The sequence below is a fragment of the Nomascus leucogenys genome, chromosome 6 (genome assembly GCF_006542625.1).
Source record: "Nomascus leucogenys isolate Asia chromosome 6, Asia_NLE_v1, whole genome shotgun sequence".
Classification (NCBI taxonomy): Eukaryota; Metazoa; Chordata; class Mammalia; order Primates; family Hylobatidae; genus Nomascus; species Nomascus leucogenys.
In genome coordinates, this window is record NC_044386.1 from 82802318 (window position 1) to 82825706 (window position 23389).

The 23389-nt window shown below is 44.2% G+C and overlaps 1 protein-coding gene across 8 annotated transcripts in view; it reads right to left on the reverse strand.

Moving 5' to 3' along the window:
* Nucleotides 1–3787: 3787 nt before the first annotated feature.
* HERC1 (HECT and RLD domain containing E3 ubiquitin protein ligase family member 1) overlaps nt 3788–23389 on the reverse strand; it is a 240864-nt gene continuing 221262 nt past the window's right edge. For 5 of the 8 annotated variants that reach the window (XM_030814532.1, XM_030814533.1, XM_030814536.1 and 2 more), the window contains exons 71-78: nt 21071–21240; nt 19266–19435; nt 18832–18997; nt 17918–17994; nt 11581–11833; nt 10920–11072; nt 7408–7713; nt 3795–4436 (exon numbers count right to left, since the gene is read on the reverse strand). In XM_030814532.1, the coding sequence (XP_030670392.1) occupies nt 4251–4436; nt 7408–7713; nt 10920–11072; nt 11581–11833; nt 17918–17994; nt 18832–18997; nt 19266–19435; nt 21071–21240 (1481 nt within the window). In that variant the 3' untranslated portion in view covers nt 3795–4250. Of the gene's footprint in view, nt 4437–7407; nt 7714–10919; nt 11073–11580; nt 11834–17917; nt 17995–18831; nt 18998–19265; nt 19436–21070; nt 21241–23389 lie in introns of all 8 variants that reach the window. The other 3 variants (XM_030814531.1, XM_030814537.1, XR_004030537.1) reach the window with 2 other exon arrangements.

Below are 23389 nucleotides of genomic sequence, written 5' to 3' on the forward strand. Positions count from 1 at the left end.
CAAGGCGGGCGGATCACCTGAGGTCAGGAGTTCAAGACCAGCCTGATCAACATGGTGAAAAACTGTCTCTTCTAAAATACAAAAATTAGCCAGGCATGATGGCAGGTGTCTGTAATCCCAGCTACTTGGGAGGCTGAGACAGGAGAATCGCTTGAACCCGGGAGACAGTGGTTGCAGTGAGCCGAGATCGGGCCACTGCACTCACTGCACAGCCTGGGCAGCTGAGCAAGACTCCGTCTCAAAAAATAAATAAAAAAAAAAAACAAAAGAAAAATCCTTTCAAACTCAGGTTAGCATATAACAAAGAGCCCTGCAGGCTTAATTAATCCACCAACTAATTCATCTCACAAGCACTTACTGGGTATTGGCCATGGGCTGGGCCGGGCCCTACCTGGAGGGACTCAGCCCTAGTTAGAAGACATGCAGCTGAGGTTGAGAGGGTGTTCCTGAGTGATCTCCAAGCTTTGCCATCCATAGCTTTTGACAAGATATGACCTCTCTGAGCCTCAGTTTCTTTATTTGTAAAATGGGACCAATACCCTCTTGGGATTGGGGGATAGGGGGAGGTATCCTCATATCCTTGGGGGGCTAGAAAAGCTGAGTGCCTGGCACAACACACAAATCCCAGGCACTGGGAAGAAGCAAGCCAGGTCTATCTGTGGGTAAGCCAGGCACCCTTTGTGGCAGACAGAGCTTTAGAGCTGGGCCACAGGTCCCAACCATTAAGGAGAATATTCCCATTGGCAGGCATGGCACAGCAAAGGCAAAGGTCAAGAAGCCCAAGGCATATCTAGGGAAGGGGTGAGCCAGGGCTGATGGGAGCCTGATTGTATTCCCGAGCCACCCAGAAATGGTTTGGGATTATCTATGCCCTCACAGCCTCTATTAGATCACAGACATCCCTCAACTCCTGGAATGCTAACTCTTTCTAAGGTTTGGCCAAGGCAGCGAATGGTCACTTGCAGGTAAAGGTGGTGGGAGAGAACAAAACCTCACCACTGGGGCAGGACACTGCTCCCTGGCTGGAGGCTGACCTGTCACCACGTTGCGCTGGTCTGCACAGGAGCCCCAGTGCCGGCAGGGAGACCAGGGCCACAGGCTCTTAGGTCAGGGTTCCAGATCCCCCCCCAGGAGGCAGCAGGCTGCTGGCAGGAGGTGGTGCTCTGAGGCTTGTCTTACAGGGACACACTGGCCTGTTTCTGCACAGGATGAGTGTTTGGAGGAGAAGTGACTGAGCCCCCGTGGCTCTACTACGGCACGATGACAGGAAGCAGAGGCTCCCAGTTCTAGCTGGGGCACACCTATGATCCAGCTTTGCCTCTCCTGACCTTGGATTCTTGGTTTATAAAGGCAGAGATCATCTGACCCCTTAGAGACTTTCCCTCCAGCTCTAGGATTCAATGCCCAAGATCTGCTTTTGACTAAAAACCGAGCTCACAAGATGTGGGCTTCATCCGGCCAGAAGTCCTGAGCAAAGGCCACAAAGCTAGGAGGCCCAGAACAAAGCCATACTTTGAAGGATGTCTGGAGAAATCTTAAATTTTAAAAACTGATGGTCAACGTTTACTTGAGGCTGCTTAAGGGTCATAAAAACTGCAAGTATCTGTTAAGTGAATGAGGCTAGCAAACAACTGCCTAAGGCTCTCTAAGAGCTGAAAGTAAACCAAGGGAAGCACCTGCACCAGGCCCACTTCAGGTCCTCAGATCAGGGACTTGTGCTTCCCCCTTTGCCAGAGTTTTCAAAAAGTCAAGAGAGGCCGGGCGCAGTGGCTCACGTGTGTAATCCCAGCACTTTGGGAGATCAAGGTGGAAGGACCACTTGAGGCCAGGAGTTCCAGACTAGCCGGGGCAACATCGTGAGACCCTGTCTCTGCAAAAATGAAAAAATAGTCAAGACAATGAGGAAATAACAGGTTCTGGCAACCAAACAGTGTGTGTTATAAAACCATGGCACTGTGCATATTCCCCTCACAGGGTCAAACCTGAGCTGCTGTCTGTTAGCCCTGAGCCCAGGACCTGCAACAATGAGTGCCAGCCTTCTGGGGGTGCTCCTGCCCCCGAGTCCAGAGCAAACTGTGGCAGCAGCACAGGGTGAGGCATTATTTTGAATTTAGAGACTGCAGAGGTATCCTTTGCTCTGCATGTCCTCAGCCCAGCTCAGCAAGAGGGACACAGGAAGCGGCTCAGAAGACCCTAAGAGGCCTCTCCTGGATTCATCCAGGATCTTGGCACAGATGCTTTTTTTTTTCTCACTCTGTCGCCCAGGCTGGAGTGCAGTGGCGCGATCTCGGCTCACTGCAAGCTCCGCCTCCCGGGTTCATGCCATTCTCCTACCTCAGCCTCCCAAGTAGCTGGGACTACAGGCGCCCGCCACCATGCCCAGCTAATTTTTTTTATTTGTAGTAGAGACAGCGTTTCACCGTGTTAGCCAAGATGGTCTGGATCTCCTGACCTCGTGATCCACCCGCCTCGGCCTCCCAAAGTGCTGGGATTACAGGTGTGAGCCTTTATTTTCTTAAATTCTCTCCTGGTCCAGAGGCCCAGGCAGGGCCTTCCCACCCCGAGCAGGAGGGCTTCAAGCCCAGAGCCCTTCAACGATGCTACTGACTGCGCTCTTAGATCGGTATTAAAGCCTCATCTTTACCCAGAACTCCTGGGGTTCCCCCAAAAGCTGTAGTCTCTCCCTGAGACCCAATTCTAGTTGAAACCTTTTTTCAATAAAACAAAGATGTCATCATTCTAAATATTATTAGGCATTCTCACTAAGAAAGATCCATTTACCACATTATTTTAGCTGGCAAAACATTTTTCTTTTCTCTTTGAAAACATACACCTTCTATCTTCCTTGTGGAAAATAACTGCCTGCAGAGGGCTGGCTGGCTGGCACCTCATCTGAGCAGGCTGTTGGCAAAGACCCTGTCCACGAAGTACAGTGCAAGCAGCCTGTGGCATGTACTTGCTGTAGGTGAGGGAGACAAGCTGTCCACAGGCCTTCCCCTCTTCCTGCACACACTCCAAGACGCCAGAGCCCTCCCAGCTGCTCTCAAGACGGCCCTTTCCCCCAGAAACACAGGCTCACCCTGACGCTGCTGAACACAAACACACAGCACTGAGGGCCTGCAGGGGCTGGCTGAGTTTGAGCACCAAGAATGTAACCCCTTCCCCAGACCTCTGCACAATTCTGATTCAAGGATATGAAAGCCACTCATCAGTTCTCATGCTAATTCACACATTCACTCACTCATTCCCTCATTGATACATGCTAAGTGCCTGCTAGCAGTAGCTGGCCTTTCTGTAACACCTTCCACTTGGCTGCCCTCCCCACTGAGACATGTTGTAAACTGCCCTGTTCTTTAATTCCATCATGTGCTCATTTCGTCTTTGTAGATTCTTCATAGGAAGGGCCAGACGGCATTACTGTGGTCCTCTTCCACCTTGTCTGGTAGAGTCGCCCTCCACATTAGGTAGCTGGGGCTGTCCAGAGAAGGAGGGGTGGTGCTGAGAGGGGAGAAGCAGCTGAGGGAACAAAGTCAGAGAGACCCAGGATGACAGAAGAACAATGGAAAATAGGGGCTTCCAACCCAGAGGGGTCTCCTAGAACCACACGGTTCCCTGATACGTTATTTCCAAGTGAAGCCCACCCTCAATGTAAAGGAATGTTTCTGAATGGGTCAAAAAGCCATCAGAGCAAGACCAGCCTGGAAGCTCATTCTGTTCTGGGCTAATGTCTGCCTCGATGGTAACCCCCAGTCAGAAGCTCCGCAGGAAGCAATACCAAGAGCCACGCTCCAATTCCTGAATCTGCTTTATTTCTCTGCATAAGGAACCCTGAACAGGCAATTCAAATTAAAACAAAATAAATATATGAATATTCATGTAAAACTGTCCTTTCTAATGAACAATTATACACAATGTACAATTTCATGTTCACTGGGTGGGTTTACAAAAATGTACCATTCCCAACTAAAAATGCACCAAAATGGTTTCATGCAAACTTATCAAAAGTGACCAAAAATATGGAGGGAAAAACCTGACTGAGAGCACTTTGTTTTTGTTGTTTTTGTACAATCACAGAAAAATAAAAACATCTAATTTCTTTGTTACATTTAGAGTAACTAAATGTGGCCATTGTTTATAATGTTGGTTTATGTTCCTAAAACATCTATGTAGTTACCATGAAAGTATATCAACATGAAATCAGAAGTGAGCATTATTGAGGGACAGAAGGGAGGGTGAGAGCACCCGCACGGTCAGTAGTCAGTGTCGGAGCCCTCGGCGTTGTCCACGTTTCTCGAGAGCATGTAGTTGTCCATGTCGATTGAGCGGCAGTTGTTGATGGCATAGCGCAGGCGCTCGGCCATGACCAGCTGGCTGGAGTACGGGGGCAGCCTCAGCTGGAAGAAGCAGGTCTGTGAGGTAGGCAGACTGTCGTAAGGCTGTGGAGAGAGACCCAGAGCCGTGACTGGCGACATGAGAGTGCCATAAGGGGGAGTGGGGCTGCCCATGACCTCTCCCTGCCTTCGAGATAGAATTAACATGGCCACATGGTTAAGTCAAGTGGACACAGAGACTGGGCCAGATAGAATGAGCTGAGGCCCTACTGCCCCATGGCCCTCAAGGCTCTGGGTGAAGATGTTCCTTCCTGTCCTCACCTCCTCCGGTGCCTGTGTGTGTAAAGTGAGGAGAAGCTCTGACTGGCAGGATTGCTTGAGAGAATACACTGCACAGCGCCTGGCACAGGGTGAGAGTGTAGTAAGAGGGCACCTGTCCTTCGTACCCATCCACCAAGAGGGTGCAGACTGGAAGCCAGCTGCAGGGATGCCCCCACAGAGCAGGTAGAATGGAAAGAACAACTGTGAGGTGCAGCCGGCTATTGGAGCCTCTTTGCCCCCTCTCCTCTCCTTGTCCTCATGTGCATTCTGCCTCCTTTGCAGGCGCCATGGCTGCCTCGCACAGCTCACATAAGGAAGGGGCAGTCAATTAAACTCCAGTCCATCCATTTAACTGATAGTGATGCATCATTTAAAATTATAATTATGATGACTGGCAGCAAAACAGAAAGGTGTTCAGGATACATTAGGAGGTTAAAGGCAGAAAAAATTCTAGATACATCGTGTAAAAATTTGTACAATTGAGGCAAAGACTATGAGGAATTTCACAAAGGTAAAAATAGCTACTACTGGAGAGACAGGATTATATATGTTCCCTATCCCTCCTTGCAAACACAACTATTTTCTAAACAATTTGTAATAATAGTAATGGCATTATACTGTTTTTATAAATTTTTAAAACGTTTGCTTAAAAAAAAAAAAAAAGAACCTGTCTTCTCTCACTCAACATCCTCTTGAAATCAGCCCTCCTCCCCAGAGCCCACACCTAGGTGAGCCACATGTCCTGCTATGGGAGGTGGATTGCCCAGCAGCCCAAATGCACCAGAGCCAGTGATGACACAGAGCTCAACGCAGAAAAACTGAAAGCAGCAAGGAAGGGAGGTGCCACTAGGTGGCTCTGATGACCTAGATGTGAGTACTGTAGAAATGATCTAAAAGCCACAGAGGAACCGACCACAATAGTCAGTTACTGAGGCTGACAACCCTGAGATTAGCGGTGGATTAACTCCTAGAACGGCAGGAGTAGCCCAGGACAGATATAAGGCAAGGGTTGTTTCCAGAGCTGTATAGAAATGAGCCATTTCCCCCTCCCTACTTCTCTCTGAAGCAACAAAACAGATTTACAACTTACAGTTCTTGGCAAGTCATGCAGAAAATTTATGGAAAGGCTCTTTTATAATCCTTCCTGCACGTGGCTTCTCCAGCAAGCCTAGCCCAGGAGCAGAGCAGCAGCCTGCAGCCTCAGGAGGCAGCACGGGGAGGAATAGCTTTGGCTACACCAGAAAGCCAGACACTTAAACTGGCAGGAAGGGCCTGTGTGTGAAGAGGCCCCACTTCCCTTACTGTTTTCTGAACAAACGTCATGGGCCCTGCTCAGAGAACTGCCCAGCTCATGTGGGAGAGGGGGCTTGTGAAGAATGAGGATGGAGACAGAGGGAGGAGAGGCACTCCTAACTGAATGTATTAAGTTCTGGGTTTGAGGGCTGTACCCAGTGTTCAGGAGGTGGAGAGAAGGAGTCTGGCTAGGTCTGCCTTCAGCAATGGTAGGGGCACTCCTGGAAAGCATCTAGGAGGGGTTCCTGGAGGAGATGACTGGCATTGGGCTTATAGGATGAATAAGTGCTTGCCAGAGATAGAAGGAAAGGGGTGTGAAGAAGGACTTACTAAAGCAGAGGGAACAGGTTACATAAAAGCACAGAATTTTAAAAACAGCCTGGTCTACTGGGGAGAAAGGCAAGCAGCCCATTATGACCAGAACATGAGAAGTATCAAGACGTGACATCAGAAAGTGGGGCAGAGGCCAGACTGTGGAAGTGTTTAAGGCAGCTAAGGTCATTGGCATTTATTTCGGAGTCAACATAGGGGGTCTCTGAAAGGTCTAAAAGGAGGAGAGTGACATGGTCAGATGGGTGCCTAAGAAAGATAACTCTGGCAGCAGTGTGCTTTTCAGACTCTAAGCCCTCTTATTCCTAAGCCATCTGTCAAAATCACAGCTGGGCTGGGGCTCTGCAGCTGGGGCCTTTCATCAGATGGCAGAGATGCAGCCCTGCCTGCTCCACAGTGCACACCACACAAGCGGGCACAGAGGTTACTGCTGTTCCCCGCATCTTTGGGTTCCTTCTGGGGCACACCCACCAGTTAATGGTTAATATCTTCACGAAAACAAACAAGGCCATGCCTCAGCACAGGAAGAGGCAGTATGATGATCCCTCTGCCAAGTTCAGCTTTAACTCAGGAAGATGCTGGAAGATTTAGGGAAGGTTGTTGGTTGTAGTATGCTCTCTTCATCCACTTAGGACTCTTCCCACTGAAGCTAAATGATACTTCTAAACAAATTTTACTGCTTGATTTTTTTCATTAATCTGGAAATTCTAAGTATTAAGCATGAATCGGCAGGCCTACTTGAAGGTCACAGTTTGGTTCCCCAACATAAAAGCAACAAGGGGTGGAGGGCCAGTCGTGTTGGTTCACGCCTGTAATCCCAGCACTTTGGGAGGCCGAGGCGAGCAGATCACCTGAGGTCAGTAGTTCAAGACCAGCCTGGCCAACATGGTGAAACCCCGTCTCTACCAAAATATACAAAAAAATTAGCCAGGCGTGGGGGCACGCACCTGTAGTCCCAGCTACTGGGGAGGCTGAGGCAGGAGAACTGCTTGAAGCTAGGAAGCGGAGGTTGCAGTAAGCTAAAATCACGCCACTGCACTCCAGCCTGGGCCACAGAGTGAGACCCTGTCTCAACAACAACAATGAAGCAATAAGGCAGACATTACAAAGGAAAAAAGAATAGCTTACTTACCCTATCAACCTTCATGATTTGAAATCTCTGAGAAATGTCAGCAGTGTTGGCTGGTAGTCGAGATCTTCCTGACACAAACCTCATGAAAAGCACCCGCTCCTCATTGGAGAACTCTTCCAGCGTGTGCCAGAACCACTGCACCAGCTGATGCTGCTCATCAACCTCACGGTACCGCACCACTTTCTTCAAGACTTCCACAGAGATCTCGGGCATCCCACACACCATCTGCTCCAGCTGTTTTGCTGTGAGGAGGGACAGCAGTGGCACAGGAACAATCCAGGACATTCCTTCTCGGACTGCAGCCACCTGCTCCCGGGAGAGGTTGCTCATTCAATGAGTGTGCGTGAACCTGGCACCCGCCATGGGCCCTGTGGGGCTAGGCGCCTCCTGCTGCCTGCTCATCCGCTCCCCAGACCCTCTACTTGTTTCTCAGACCGCCAGGCATGAGAGTCAGTCAAAAAGGCCCACCCTCCCTGCCTCTCAACCCTTGTTAGAGCGTCTCCCTGCTGTGGGATTCTTACATTCCTGGTTCCAGTTCAAGTCCAATTTAGGAGCCTGCCTTCCCTCTACCACAAAATCTCAGCCCACTGGGACCTTCCCTGATGCCAGCCCCACTCACTCATATTCCTAATCATATGTGCCCATGTGCTGTCAAACTATGCATGTGTGGACACTTCATCTCATAAAGGTAAGAAGCTTTGGGGGGACTCATCTAGCTGTCTACTGTTCTTTAAATTTATATTTGTCTTCTGAAAATAATTATATCCTTTTTGTAAAAATTGTTCATGCTCATCGTAAAAAAATCTGAAAAGTACAAAGAAGAAAGTAAAAATGGGAAGTCCTTATTTAGGAAGGCAATAGAAGAGGCAACGAATTTAGTGAAGAGACTTGGGTTCTAACTCCCAGCTCCACCAATTATTAACTCTTTTAATTTTTCCGTCTGAAAAAAGCAGATATTGCTGCTCTCATGTGGCTCTGATGAGAACTGTGTATGAGTAACTACATGAAATTCTGTGTGACTGGGTAATTCTACCCTGCTCTGTTCTCTTAGCATCATAGTGCTGGGCACAGGCGAGTTGGGGAGTGCCAAGTGGGGTGCAACCAAGGGGTGCCTTGACAGCTTGTTTAGAAAAACGTCTCCTCCAAGATTATACAGTAGTGCATACCCTACACACAGACTCACCACTGTTCAAGGTTTGTTTCATAAATACTTCTTTGCTCTTGGCCAACTCAAAACCATCTACCACCATTTAAAAAGTCTAAGAATCTGAATAGGGACAATACCTTAAGGAAGTGAGTAACTATGTGAGGTGATGGATATGTTAATTTGCTTCACTATAATAACCTTTTTACTATCTATATGCATATCCTATATTATTGTGTTACACACCTTAAATATACATAATAAAATTATATATAAAAAAAAAACTGGGCCAAGTACAATGGCTTGCCCTGTCATCCCAGCTACTTAGGAGGCTAAGGCAGGAGATCCCTTGAACCCAAGAGTTGAAGGCTGCAGTGAGCTATCATTGTGCCACTGCACTCCAGCCTGGGTGACAGAGCAAGACTCTCTCTTAAAAAATAAAATAATAAAAAACTGGCACTAAGGTTGTCCCATAAGGATCAGAGATTGGCAGTAAAGGCAGTCTCTACTGATAGTAAAGGTCAATACCCCACCAAAGTCTGCCAAACGAAAACAGAAACGAACAAACAAGCTGTTATGCTTGGTGGAACACAAAACAAAAGCTGTCTGGAAAAAAAATTAGGCTGAGGTATGGGGCTGGCTGCTTGGAGATGGCAGGGGGACAACTGAGGACAGCTATGGGATAAATAGTTCTAAGAGACGAAGAGGAACCAAAGACCAATTCATATATAAAGAAAGAGGAAGAAGGGCTTGTTACTGAGAACAGAACAAAGCCAGGGCAGAGCAGAGCACAGCTGTGGAAAGGGAGTGTCCATCCAACCCTCAGAAGAAGGGTCATCGGAAGAGCCTGGACACCATCTTGGAGCCTGGTTTGGGGTCTTGGCTCTGCTGTGGGCACTCAGAGCTTTCTTCTGTGAAACGGAGCTGGCAATCCTTACCTCACAGAGTAACTATGGGAAAAATGGCACGCAAGAGTGCCTGGCACCATGGCTGGCGTGCAGGAGGTTATCAATACATTTCTAGTCAGTTATTTATTCTCTGAGGATTAAAAATATTCATGAACTGGAGACAAACACTAATCCCTGGCTGTGTAAACAGCATCACTGACAAGACTCAACTTCACTAGGCTAAAGATATCATTTTTCTGATGGGACTTGGCCCCAAGTCTAAGAAGGAGCCGAGAGTGAGGGGTATGGAGTATGTATACTTCAAATCAATAAACTTCTATAGCTTCACAGTCTGAGTCCAGCTCTTGAGAAGACCCCAACATATTCTGCAAATAAAGTATTACTGAAATGCTATTAATGATTGTATTATCAAAAGAACCATTTTTGGACACCATATTTATTTCTGTGGTCACTCATTCACACTCCCATTATTTATTAAATGCTTACTTACCTGTCAGCACAGAACAAGGATAACTCAAATGAAACAGGAAATGCATTCTTCATTCAATTTCTTGCAAGTTGAGGAAACCAAGACCTAAATTCCGGGGCCTAATTCTTAGACCATAACATAGAAGTATGTGATATATCTTGAGGAACTTCAAAGTAAGGAAAAAGATCTCCACAGGTTGGTGACCTGGAGGTAAGCTTGTGTGTGCAGGAGATGCCCTCTTAGCTGAGGCTTCAAGAACAGCAGCAAGACAGGGAAAGGGAAATGCATGTGAGGTCATAAGACCAGCATTTGAAGGTTCATTTACGTGGGTCCTGACTAACCCAACTAGAGTGGGGACGCTGAGCTGGGAAGCAGTAAGACATGAGGACAAACAGGACTAAGGAGGAGTAAGAAAGGCAAGGTCTGAATGCCAGATGAAAATGGTCTCAATCCAACCAAAGACCAATTCAGAACCGATTTAAGGCACTGGGTAAGGAGAAAACGGCCTGAGAAGTCTCTGAATAGGGTTTGGAATATAAATATAAAGGAATCACCGAGTGCGGTAGCTCACGCCTGTAATCCCAACACTTTGGGAAGCTAAGGCAGGTGGATCACTTGAGGCCAGGAGTTCAAGACCAGCCTGGCTAACATGGCAAAACCCTCTCTCTACCAAAAAATAAAAAGGTTAGCTAGGCGTGGTGACACATGCCTGTAGTCCCAGCTACTGGGGAGGCTGAGGCCAGAGAATCACTTGAACCCAGGAGTCAGAGGCTGCAGTGAGCTGAGATTGCACCATTGCACTCCAGCCTAGGCAACAGAGTGAGATGCTGTCTCAAAAACAAATACATAAATTAAAATAAATAAATTCATACATGCATACAGAGGAATTAACACAGTAAATACATATTAGCAGATTTTGGCATACCCAGTCAGCTCTCATTTGGAAAGAAACCCAAGCATTCATGTGTACCTCCAAGATGTTTCATCTCACCTGCCTGTCCATCTCATGAAGTCGATATTCAATGGCCCTCTCCACATATTCCTTCCTGTTGGAAAATGTGAGTGGGATACTATTTCCACCAGGGATTATAGGAACCATTTTGCCATCAGCACTCTGGCCAACAAAAGAATCAAGAGGAATCATCTAGGAACAGAAGAAAAAAGAATTTTTATTACATGGTAGAAATGACAGCAAAAAGTATTTTACATACAAATATGGCACAGCAATAACAAACTCACAATTTTTAAGGATAAAAACAAGGAACACAAAACAGGTAGGACTGATCAGGCTACTTGATCAGCAGGAATGTGATGACTCAACCAGCTGTAGTTAAAACTGGGACCAAATCTCTCTGTTCACAAACCAAGCCTGTTGAACTCTCGTGACCCCAGGCCTCCCCTTCCACCTTGGTTCTTCACTCTAACAGGCAGAAAAAAATTAAGGGGGAAGGAGCAGCTAAGTGCAGGGCCCGCTCTATTAGAAGCTGTTTAAACTGCTGGGGTTGAGCTGCTAAGGGCAGCAATGGCATAGACACGGCATGGTTCAGCCAGACAGCAAGTGGAAGACTATATCTCAATTTTACACAGAAAAATTCTAGTCTGTGCATATAGGACGTCAACACCAGTAGAAACACAGACTGGCCAGGATTTACCTCATGGAAACTCTCCTCGGTAATCCCACTGTCTTCAATGTGAAGAATGCTGTTGAGAGTCTGCACGTAGAGCAGATCCACCTCCTCCAGGTCCTCTAGGGTGAGTGGGACACAGCACAGCTGCTTCCACACCAGAGGGGCCAAGTGAAGGTCCAGAGGCTTCTTTGTGCGAATGGCAACCCCCATTAAAATTCCTAAAAACTTAAACTGCATTAAGTGTTCATCGAGGCAGGCAGAAGGGTTAAAAAGGAACCTGCAAAATTAAAGGGAATATTTCAAACAGTATTTTCCTTATTTCTATTAGAAATAAGTTAGCAACAACAGCTATAGCATTAGTCTATACCTGTACTGTTCAATATGGCATCCATTAGCCACATAAGGCGAAAGTAATTAAATAAAACTAAAAATTCAGTTCTTCGGCTTCCCTAATCACATGTTGAGTTCTCAAAAGCCACATGTGGACCGTGGTTATTGTTTCACACAGCACATGGACTATATTCTGAACTAGTTTTAGAAGAACTATGTAAGGATCTTAAGCTACCTGCTTCAGAATGCCCTGTTTTCTAAAATCATTGTTGTTTTTTTTTTATTATAAGTTTACATGTGCACAACGTGCAGGTTTGTTACATATGTATACATGTGCCATGTTGGTGTGCTGCACCCATTAACTCGTCATTTAGCATTAGGTATATCTCCTAATGCTATCCCCGCCTCCCTCCCCTCACCCCACAACAGGCCCCAGTGTGTGATGTTCCCCTTCCTGTGTCCATGTGTTCTCATTGTTCAATTCCCACCTATGAGTGAGAACACACAGTGTTTGGTTTTTTGTCCTTGCGATAGTTTGCTGAGAATGATGGTTTCCAGCTTCATCCATGTCCCTACAAAGGACATGAACTCATCATTTTTTATGGCTGCATAGTATTCCATGGTGTATATGTGCCACATTTTCTTAATCCAGTCTATCATTGTTGGACATTTGGGTCGGTTCCAAGTCTTTCCTATTGTGAATAGTGCTGCAATAAACATACGTGTGCATGTGTCCTTATAGCAGCATGTTTTATAATCCTTTGGGTATATACCCAGTAATGGGATGGCTGGGTCAAATGGCATTTCTAGTTCTAGATCCCTGAGGAATCGCCACACTGACTTCCACAATGGTTGAACTAGTTTACAGTCCCACCAACAGTGTAAAATTGTTCCTATTTCTCCACATCCTCTCCAGCACCTGTTGTTTCCTGACTTTTTAATGATCGCCATTCTAATTGGTGTGAGATGGTATCTCATTGTGGTTTTGATTTGCATTTCTCTGATGGCCAGTGATGATGAGCATTTTTTCATGTGTTTTTTGGCTGCATAAATGTCTTCTTTTGAGAAGTGTCTGTTCATATCCTTCGCCCACTTTTTGATGGGGCTGTTTTTTTCTTGTAAATTTGTTTGAGTTCATTGTAGATTCTGAATATTAGCCCTTTGTCAGATGAGTAGGTTGCAAAAATTTTCTCCCATTCTGTAGGTTGCCTGTTCACTCTGATGGTAGTTTCTTTTGCTGTGCAGAATCTCTTTAATTTAATTAGATCCCATTTGTCAATTTTGGCTTTTGTTGCCATTGCTTTTGATGTCTCAGACATGAAGTCCTTGCCCTTGCCTGTGTCCTGAATGGTGTTGCCTAGGCTTTCTTGTAGGGTTTTAATGGTTTTAGGTCTAACATTTAAGTCTTTAATCCATCTTGAATTAATTTTTGTATAAGGTGTAAGGAAGGGATCCAGTTTCAGCTTTCTACATATGGCTAGCCAGTTTTCCCAGCACCATTTATTAAATAGGGAATCCTTTCCCCATTTGTTTTGTCAGGTTTGTCAAAGATCAGATAGTTGTAGATATGTGGCGTTATTTCTGAGGGCTCTGTTCTGTTCCACTGGTCTACATATCTGTTTTGGTACCAGTACCATGCTGTGTTGGTTACTGTAGACTTATAGTATAGCTTGAAGTCAGGTAGCATGATGCCTCCTGCTTTGTTCTTTTGGCTTAGGATTAACTTGGCAATGCAGGCTCTTTTTTGGTTCCATGCGAACTTTAAAGTAGTTTTTTCCAATTCTGTGAAGAAAGTCATTGGTAGCTTGATGGGGATGGCATTGAATCTATAAATTACCTTGGGCAGTATGGCCATTTTCATGATATTGATTCTTCCTACCCATGAGCATGGAATGTTCTTCCATTTGTTTGTATCCTCTTTTATTTCACTGAGCAGTGGTTTGTAGTTCTCCTTGAAGAGGTCCTTCATGTCCCTTGTAAGTTGGATTCCTAGGTATTTTATTCTCTTTGAAGCAATTGTGAATGGGAGTTCACTCATAATTTGGCTCTCTGTTTGTCTGTTATTGGTGTATAAGAATGCTTGTGATTTTTGCACATTGATTTTGTATGCTGACACTTTGCTGAAGTTGCCTATCAGCTTAAGGAGATTTTGGGCTGAGACGATGGGGTTTTCTAGATATACAATCATGTCATCTGCAAACAGGGACAATTTGACTTCCTCTTTTCCTAACTGAATGCCGTTTATTTCCTTCCCCTGTCTGACTGCCCTGGCCAGAACTTCCAACACTGTGTTGAATAGGAGTGGTGAGAGACAGCATCCCTGTCTTGTGCCAGTTTTCAGAGGGAATGCTTCCAGTTTTTGCCCATTCAGTATGATATTGGCTGTGGGTTTGTCATAGATAGCTCTTATTATTTTGAGATACGTCCCATCAATACCTAATTTATTGAGAGTTTTTAGCATGAAGGGTTGCTGAATTTTGTCAAAGGCCTTTTCTGCATCTATTGAGATAATCATGTGGTCTTTGTCTTTGGTTCTGTTTATATGTTGGATTACATTTATTGATTTTCATATGTTGAACCAGCCTTGCATCCCAGGGATGAAGCCCACTTGATCATGGTGGATAAACTTTTTGATGTGTTGCTGGATTCGGTTTGCCAGTATTTTATTGAGGATTTTTGCATCAATGTTCATCAAGGATATTGGTCTAAAATTCTCTTTTTTTGTTGTGTCTCTGCCAGGCTTTGGGATCAGGATGAAGCTGGCCTCCTAAAATGAGTTAGGGAGGATTCCCTCTTTTTCTATTGATTGGAATAGTTTCAGAAGGAATGGTACCAGCTCCTCCTTGTACCTCTGGTAGAATTTGGCTGTGAATCCATCTGGTCCTGGACTTCTTTTGGTTGGTAAGCTATTAATTATTGCCTCAATTTCAGAGCCTGTTATTGGTCTATTCAGAGATTCAACTTCTTCCTGGTTTAGTCTTGGGACAGTGTATGTGTTGAGGAATTTATCCATTTCTTCTAGATTTTCTAATTTATTTGCATAGAAGTGTTTATAGTATTCTCTGATGGTAGTTTGTATTTCTGTGGGATTGGTGGTGATATCCCCTTTGTCATTTTTTATTGCGTCTATTTGATTCTTCTCTCTTTTCTTCTTTATTAGTCTTGCTAGCGATCTATCAATTTTGTTGATCTTTTCAAAAAACCAGCTCCTGGATTCACTGATTTTTTGAAGGGTTTCTTGTGTCTCTATTTCCTTCAGTTCTGCTCTGATCTTAGTTATTTCTAGCCTTCTGCTAGCTTTTGAATGTGTTTGCTCTTGCTTCTCTAGTTCTTTTAATTGTGATGTTAGGGTGTCAATTTTAGATCTTTCCTGCTTTCTCTTGTGGGCATTTAGTGCTATAAATTTCCCTCTACACACTGCTTTGAATGTGTCCCAGAGATTCTGGTATGTTGTGTCTTTGTTCTCGTTGGTTTCAAAGAACATCTTTATTTCTGCCTTCATTTCGTTATGTACCCAGTAGTCATTCAGGAGCAGGTTGTTCAGTTTCCATGTAGTTGAGTGGTTTTGAGTGAGTTTCTTAATCCTGAGTTCTAGTTTGACTGTACTGTGGTCTGAGAGACAGTTTGTTATAATTTCTGTTCTTTTACATTTGCTGAGGAGAGCTTTACTTCCAACTATGTGGTCAATTTTGGAATAGATGTGGTGTGGTGCTGAAAACAATGTATATTCTATTGATTTGGGGTGGAACGTTCTATAGATGTCTATTAGGTCCGCTTGGTGCAGAGCTGAGTTCAATTCCTGGATATCCTTGTTAACTTTCTGTCTCGTTGATCTGTCTAATGTTGACAGTGGGGTGTTAAAGTCTCCCATTATTATTGTCTGGGAGTCTAAGTCTCTTGTAGGTCACTCAGGACTTGCTTTATGAATCTGGGTGCTCCTGTATTGGGTGCATATATATTTAGGATAGTTAGTTCTTCTTGTTGAATTGATCCCTTTACCATTATGTAATGGCCTTCTTTGTCTCTTTTGATCTTTGTTGGTTTAAAGTCTGTTTTATCAAAGACTAGGATTGCAACCCCTGCCTTTTTTTGTTTTCCATTTGCTTGGTAGATCTTCCTCCATCCCTTTATTTTGAGCCTATGTGTGTCTCTGCACGTGAGATGGGTTTCCTGAATACAGCACACTGATGGGTCTTGACTCTTTATCCAATTTGCCAGTCTGTGTCTTTTAATTGGAGCATTTAGCCCATTTACATTTAAGGTTAATATTGTTACGTGTGAATTTGATCCTGTCATTATGATATTAGCTGGTTATTTTGCTCGTTAGTTGATGCAGTTTCTTCCTAGCCTTGATGGTCTTTACAATTTGGCATGTTTTTGCAGTGGCTGGTACCAGTTGTTCCTTTCCATGTTTAGTGCTTCCTTCAGGAGCTCTTTTAGGGCAGGCCTGGTGGTGACAAAATCTCTCAGCATTTGGTTGTCTGTAAAGTATTTTATTTCTCCTTCAGTTATGAAGCTTAGTTTGGCTGGATACGAAATTCTGGGTTGAAAATTCTTTTCTTTAAGAATGTTGAATATTGGCCCCCACTCTCTTCTGGCTTGTAGAGTTTCTGCTGAGAGATCTGCTTGTTAGTCTGATGGGCTTCCATTTGTGGGTAACCCGACCTTTCTCTCTGGCTGCTCTTAACATTTTTTCCTTCATTTCAACTTTGGTGAATCTGACAATTATGTGTCTTGGAGTTGCTCTTCTCAAAGAGTATCTTTGTGGCATTCTCTTTATTTCCTGAATTTGAATACTGGCCTGCCTTGCTAGACTGGGGAAGTTCTCCTGGATAATATCCTGCAGAGTGTTTTCCAACTTGGTTCCATTCTCCCCGTCACTTTCAGGTACACCAATCAGACGTAGATTTGGTCTTTTCACATAGGCCCATATTTCTTGGAGGCTTTGTTCATTTCTTTTTATTCTTTTTTCTCTAAACTTCTCTTCTCACTTCATTTCATTCATTTGCTCTTCCATCACTGATACCCTTTCTTCCAGTTGATCGAATAGGCTACTGAGGCTTGTGCATTCATCACGTAGTTCTCATGCCGTGGTTTTCAGCTCCATCAGGTCCTTTAAGGACTTCTCTGCATTGGTTATTCTAGTTAGCCATTCGTCTAGTTTTTTTCCAAGGTTTTTAACTTCTTTGCCATGGGTTCGAACTTCCTCCTTTAGCCCAGAGTAGTTTGATCATCTGAAGCCTTCTTCTCTCAACTCGTCAAAGTCATTCTCTGTCCAGCTTTGTTCCATTGCTGGTGAGGAGCTGCGTAATCATTCTGTTTTTAATTAACAAGTCCATGAAACAGGATCCAAAATTCAAAATTTTGTAAATATAAAGATAGTATGTAATTGCAAATACTAAATTTTGTGACTTGCTAGCATAATAACACTTCTAAATAAATTTTGGTGCAGAAAATTCATTATGGGGAGGCCATGTGGGCCTTCAGAAACATAAATCAGGTTTCATGATCAAGTGTGAGCTTCCTCTCCCCTCTATATTATCATTGATTTGGTCTCAACAAATATCAAGGCTTGATGGAAGTGCCCAGGCTGGAGTACAGTGGTGTGATCTCGGCTCACTGCAGCCTCCGCCTCCTGGGTTCAAATCAAGTGATTCTCCTGCCTCAGCCTCCCAAGTAGCTGGGATTACAGGCATGTGCCACCATGCCCGGCTAATTTTTGTATTTTTAGTAGAGATGGGGTTTCACCATGTTGGCCAGTCTGGTCTTAAACTCCTGACATCTGGTGATCCACCCGCCTTGGCCTCCCAAAGTGCTGGAATTACAGGCGTAAGCCACCATGCCTGGCCTGTTTCCTCATCTTTGAAAAGAGGATAACAACAATATTTACTCCTTAGGGTTACAATGAGGACTGAAGGGGATAATAGGTGTAAAGCACTTAAAACAGTACCTGGTACATAGTAAACAGTCAATAAATGTGAGCTATTATTATTATTTTAGACATATAATGAACACTTGCTGACTGCCATACCTGTCCCTATTGTAACCCACTTCTGCGGTGGCATTGGGAGAGGGTATAAGAAGGTCAACAATACCAGTTTCAAGTTCCTGCAGAAGAAAGAAAAAAATTTTTTGAGAAATGACAAATACGTGAAGAGAACAAACCAATTACATTAAAGATCATACTGAAAAGAGAATATTTTGAGGAATTTATAATGCCATGTGACAACTAACGATTTCATACTTTATTTTTGTGGTTTCAATTTAAAATGAAATTAGGAAATCCCCCATATGGAAAGCATTCATGTATGAAGAACCAAAAGGAATGAGAAAGTCAATCCAGGGCAGGAGTAGTGGTGGCTGTGAAAAGAGTGTAGTGATGTTTCAAATCGAATCAATAATGATAGCCAAGCATTATTTTAGTCACAGGGTTTACTGGAAAAATCCTGATACTAGGCAATGCTGGAAAGGACAGAGCTGATCTGGAAGCAAAGCTGCCAATGCAGACATTAAAATTAGAATTGGTCTAATTTTAAGACCAGTTCTTAACATTTATTTTTCTAATTCCCCTGGAATTTCGCAGTTCTACTTTGTTCTAAAAGCACCAGAATAAATCAGAGTACATAGGTGCTCCTGGATTTGTCTGTTACATAAATGTACATATATGCCATTGTTGTTTGTTCTGCCAGTATTATAACACAACAGATGGTGAGTCACTGGTAGATGCCTAAGAACTGATATTTATGTAGTAAGGTATCTTGACAAAGCATTTCAAAAGCTGTTGCTCTAATTTACCTACATATCACTAACAGCATGACTTTATGAGGCTCACAAATGCATCCTTGCTACATTTATAAAAACATGCCTGGCAGAGTGATCACTGGAAACAGCAAAATGGCCACTAGCAGACTAGATAACTCAGCAGGGGACACTGCAGGAATATACCTGGCACATCTCTGTGATGGTGTCATCAAACACTCCTCCAGCGTCATCAGCCCCTTCTCCAACCAGCTTAACCTTCCACGCTCGGGAAGGCAGGCGGAGGTCTGAAGCATTCAGCTTAACTACTTGTCTCGCTATTTGGACAAAAATGGGCTTACACTTCCGTCCTCTTTAAAAGAAAGGGAGAAAGCAATGAAATACAACTCTTAGCAATTTCCCCAAAAATCACATGGTATCTTCCCATCAGTGAATGAAAAAGCTAGTTTAACAGGCAAACACTGTGCTAGGCCCACTGTAACCACACCAGGTACTAATATAAGTACTATAACTATCTACCCTGCCTTAGAAGTGAGGAAACCAAGACTCACAGAAATTAGTAATAACATCCATCTGAAAAAATCCCAGCTCGTTAGTGAAACACACATACATATGCTAACCTGGTTGATATCCTCTTTACAGTTATCTGAGGTCCATAGTTTTTGCCTTGAACCATGGTTTTTCCTATGGAGCGCACCATTGGCAGCGTGTAGACTCTTGGGGCTAACAAAGGCCGAAGCTGTCCCTGTACAATGCCCCAAGTCCCAGCATTATAATGGGATGTGCTGTTCTGTAACAGAAGGTACGGTTATCAGAAATGGTATAATCTAGGCTTAAAAGAAATAACAATTTTCACTTGTAGAACATACATTATTTTGGCTGGGCGCAGTGGCTCATGCCTGTAGTCCCAGCACTTTGGGAGGCTGTGGTGGGAGGATCGCTTGAGCCCAGGAGTTCAAGACTAGCCTGGGTAACATGGCAAAACCCTTCTCTACAAAAACACAAAAATTAGCTGGGCATGGTGGCATGTGCCACCATGTTACTCGGGAGGCTGACGTGGGTGGATCACCTGAGTCCAAGGAGGTTGAGGCTGCAGTGAGCTGAGATCATGCTACTGTACTCCAGCCTGGGCACAGAGTGAGACCCTGTCTCAATATTATTTTAAACATTGAAAAAAAGAACATACATTCTTTTAAAAACGCACTTTAAGAGCATAAACTCAGGATTAGGAACTATTAGTAACCTTTAAATTTTTTTTCTGATGAAATATATAATTACCATTTTTAAAAACCTTAGAAAATACAGAGAAGAATACACACATGTATGCACAAATTCCAAATCCTACCATATAGAGATGCCCCATTAATAATGTCATCTATTTCCTTCCAGTTTTCTTTTGTGTATGTACATGTAACATTTTTCACATTGTTAATATCATTCTGAGCTGCCTTTCTCAGTTAACTTTACATTATAAACATTTCTCCCACTAGTAACAGTTTGCTAACACTGTTTAGTGCTGCACAGGACTCTGCTGCCTGGCTATTTCTAGCAGTGATTTGTCAAATCTCACGCGCACGCGCGCACGCACACACACACATACACACACACACACAATAGCTAGCCACTTTGTTACTGGACTAGTCCATAAAGATAGACAAATCAGCAAAATTTACTTTATTTCCCCAACCTCCCTTTCCCCGGACCCAGAATGCTAATTTGTTAAGAAGAGAAAAAAGTATCTGAAATTTCTCAGATTCATTTATGTAACAACCCTGACTGTGGTTCTAATAGCTTTGTGTGCTTACATTTTAAAATCATATTTTAGACTTTGTAGAAATGGCATGCTTAGTGGCTGGGCGCAGTGGCTCACATTTGTATTTCAGCACTTTGGGAGGTGGAGGTGGGGGGGATCATTTGCGGTCAGGAGTTCGAGACCAGCCTGACTATAACATGGTGAAACCCCGTCTTTACTAAAAATACAAAAATTAGCCAGGCATGGTGGCCCAGGCCTGTAATCTCAGCTACTCAGGAGGCTGAGGCAGGAGAACTGCTTGAACCTGAGAGGCAGAGGTTGCAGTGAGCCGAGATTGCGCCACTGCACTCCAGCCTGGGTGACAGAGCGAGACTCCGTCTGAAAAAAAAAAAAAAAAAAAAAAAGAAATGGTATGCGTAGTATGCGTAGCCATTCATTCTTGATTTCTGGATAAACCAAAACACAGAAGGAAGACCACTCTGTCCAGCACATCATGACAAACCTCTAGACTGTCCCTAACACAGCAATAAAATGGGAATAGAAGTTTATCTTATTAGCCATGAAAGAATTTTCCAAAGGCAGAGGGAAAGGCCCTGGGGCCTGGCGAGCATGTCATGGGCACTGCTTACCAAGCCAGTCTGTGCCTGGCTGCTTACCACGCCAGTCTGTTACCTGGTTGTTGGGGCTAAGGTTCAGCAGTCTCCAGGATGAGTACATGAGGTCAGAGAAGTGGTAAAGCAGCCGGAGCCTGGCCCGCACCGTGTGAATGCTGACTTCTCTCAGCGCCCCATACTGGGGGGGCACTGTGTCAGGCAGGCCCAGCTGCAGAGGTACTGACACACCTGTCCAGAAAGCAAACGGGCACTTGTGAAGGAAACAGCATTGCTTTCACTTTTCACATTTTGAAAAATTTCAAGCATACAGAGAAGTTGAGATAATTATGCAATGGGCACCCATTCCAACCTCTATCCATCGATTCATCTTAGTTTGGTGTGTGCATTCGTGTTGGTTTTTAAAATGTCTTCATCGGGGGCGGAGAAAAAAATAAAATAAAATGTCTTTATTATTATGGAAATGAAACCTAGTATTTCTCTTTTCGTTTCCCATTTATTTAACAATAGAACTCAGGCAGTTCCTTCACAAAAATAAATAAGTAAATAAAGCCAAATTTTTCCTTTCATATTTAATAATTGTCTTCATAATACTGCAAATGTGGGCAAGGACTAGGTAGGCAGTTCTGGAAAATGGAAATGGGAAACTTAGCAGAGCCAACTCCATATTCACTAGGGATCTGACAGCAGGTATTCATGACAGAAACACACAGGTGCATGATTCATGAGGCTTTTACTACAAGAATAAGAGTTCTGTAAGAAGCAAAGACTACAAGTCCTGCATCCACAGCTACCCTCCTATAAAAACACATAAAAGAATAAAAACAAGATAGAAACTCACTTCACTTTCCTGTAAATAAAGACTGGTACAGTGCAATTCCTAGAGGTATTTTTTTTTTTTTTTTTTTTTGAGACGGAGTCTCGCTCTGTCACCCAGGCTGGAGTGCAGTGGCGCAATCTTGACTCACTGCAAGCTCCGCCTCCCGGGTTCACGCCATTCTCCTGCCTCAGCCTCTCCGAGCAGCTGGGACTACAGGCGCCCGCCACCACGCCCGGCTAATTTTTTTGTAGTTTTAGTAGAGACGGAGTTTCACCGTGGTCTCAATCTCCTGATCTCGTGATCTGCCTGCCTCGGCCTCCCAAAGTGCTGGGATTACAAGCGTGAGCCACCGCGCCCGGCCCCTAGAGGTATTATTATTGTTCGTAGTAAAAACTAACATTTACTGAGTACCTTCTATGTGCCTGGCACTATTCTAAGAGCTTTACATGAATGGGGCCACTTAATTCTACAGCTCTTTGCAGTAGGTGCTATTATCATCCTCATTTTACAGACAAAACACTGAGTCTCAAGGTCACTCAGATCATATGTGGAGGAGCTGGGATTCAGCCCCAGCAATGTGGCCCCAGAGCTTGAACCTTTACCTGTCACACTGGATAGCTTCTGCCCTGAAGTGGAAGTGAAATCCCTCTGAAGGCACTGAGTACCTGAAATTGTCAGTGTGTAGGCAGCTCTGCTCATCCTAGATTCTGTTAATAGAAACCATTTCCTGCTTGTTTGGAATCTACCTGAATTCCCACTTTTCTCTCTTAGATTATCTAAGAAAAAAAATCCCTATGGGGAATCTTAGGAACCCCCTAAGTAATAGAGGGGTTAACAAAACTGGAAGAGAATGCTGGGCTCTTAGGCACAACGTTGCTTCAGGGAAATTCTAGTGCCTTAGACACCAGAAGATGGTAGAAAGACAAGGCTTGAGGGCCTTGTCCAATAGGCTGGACACAGTGGCTTACACCTGTAATCCCAGCACTTTGGGAGGCCGAGGCTTGAACTCCAGACTTGAGGTCAGGAGTTCAAGACCAGCCTGGCCAATATGGCAAAACACCATCTCTACTAAAAATATAAAAATGAGTTGGGCGTGGTGGCGCATGCCTGTAATCCCAGCTACTCAGGAGGCTGAGCCAGGAGAATCGCTTGAACCCGGGAGGCAGAGGTTGCAGTGAGCCGAGATTGCACCATTACACTCCAGCCTGGTCAACAAAGTGAGACTCTGTCTCGAAAAAGAAAAAAAAGGAAACAGCCCAAATATGAAGAAATGTGTAAGAATGACAAATGTCACAACATTAAGGTAATAGCTACATCTGGAAGGAATGGAAGATAGATCAAATCAGCAAGTGCCCACAGTTGGGTGCTGAGCACACAAGTATGTATTATGGTTTTCTTTAAATCTTTGTGTAGCTATATAAAAATTTCATAATAAATTAAAAATAAAACAAACAACAAAAAGCTAGAAGTAGCCCACTAGTCTTGCTAAACACAGGAATAAAATGGCAGCAAGTTGATTGCTGTGCCAATGCACAGACATCATGTTTCAAATGGTTAACT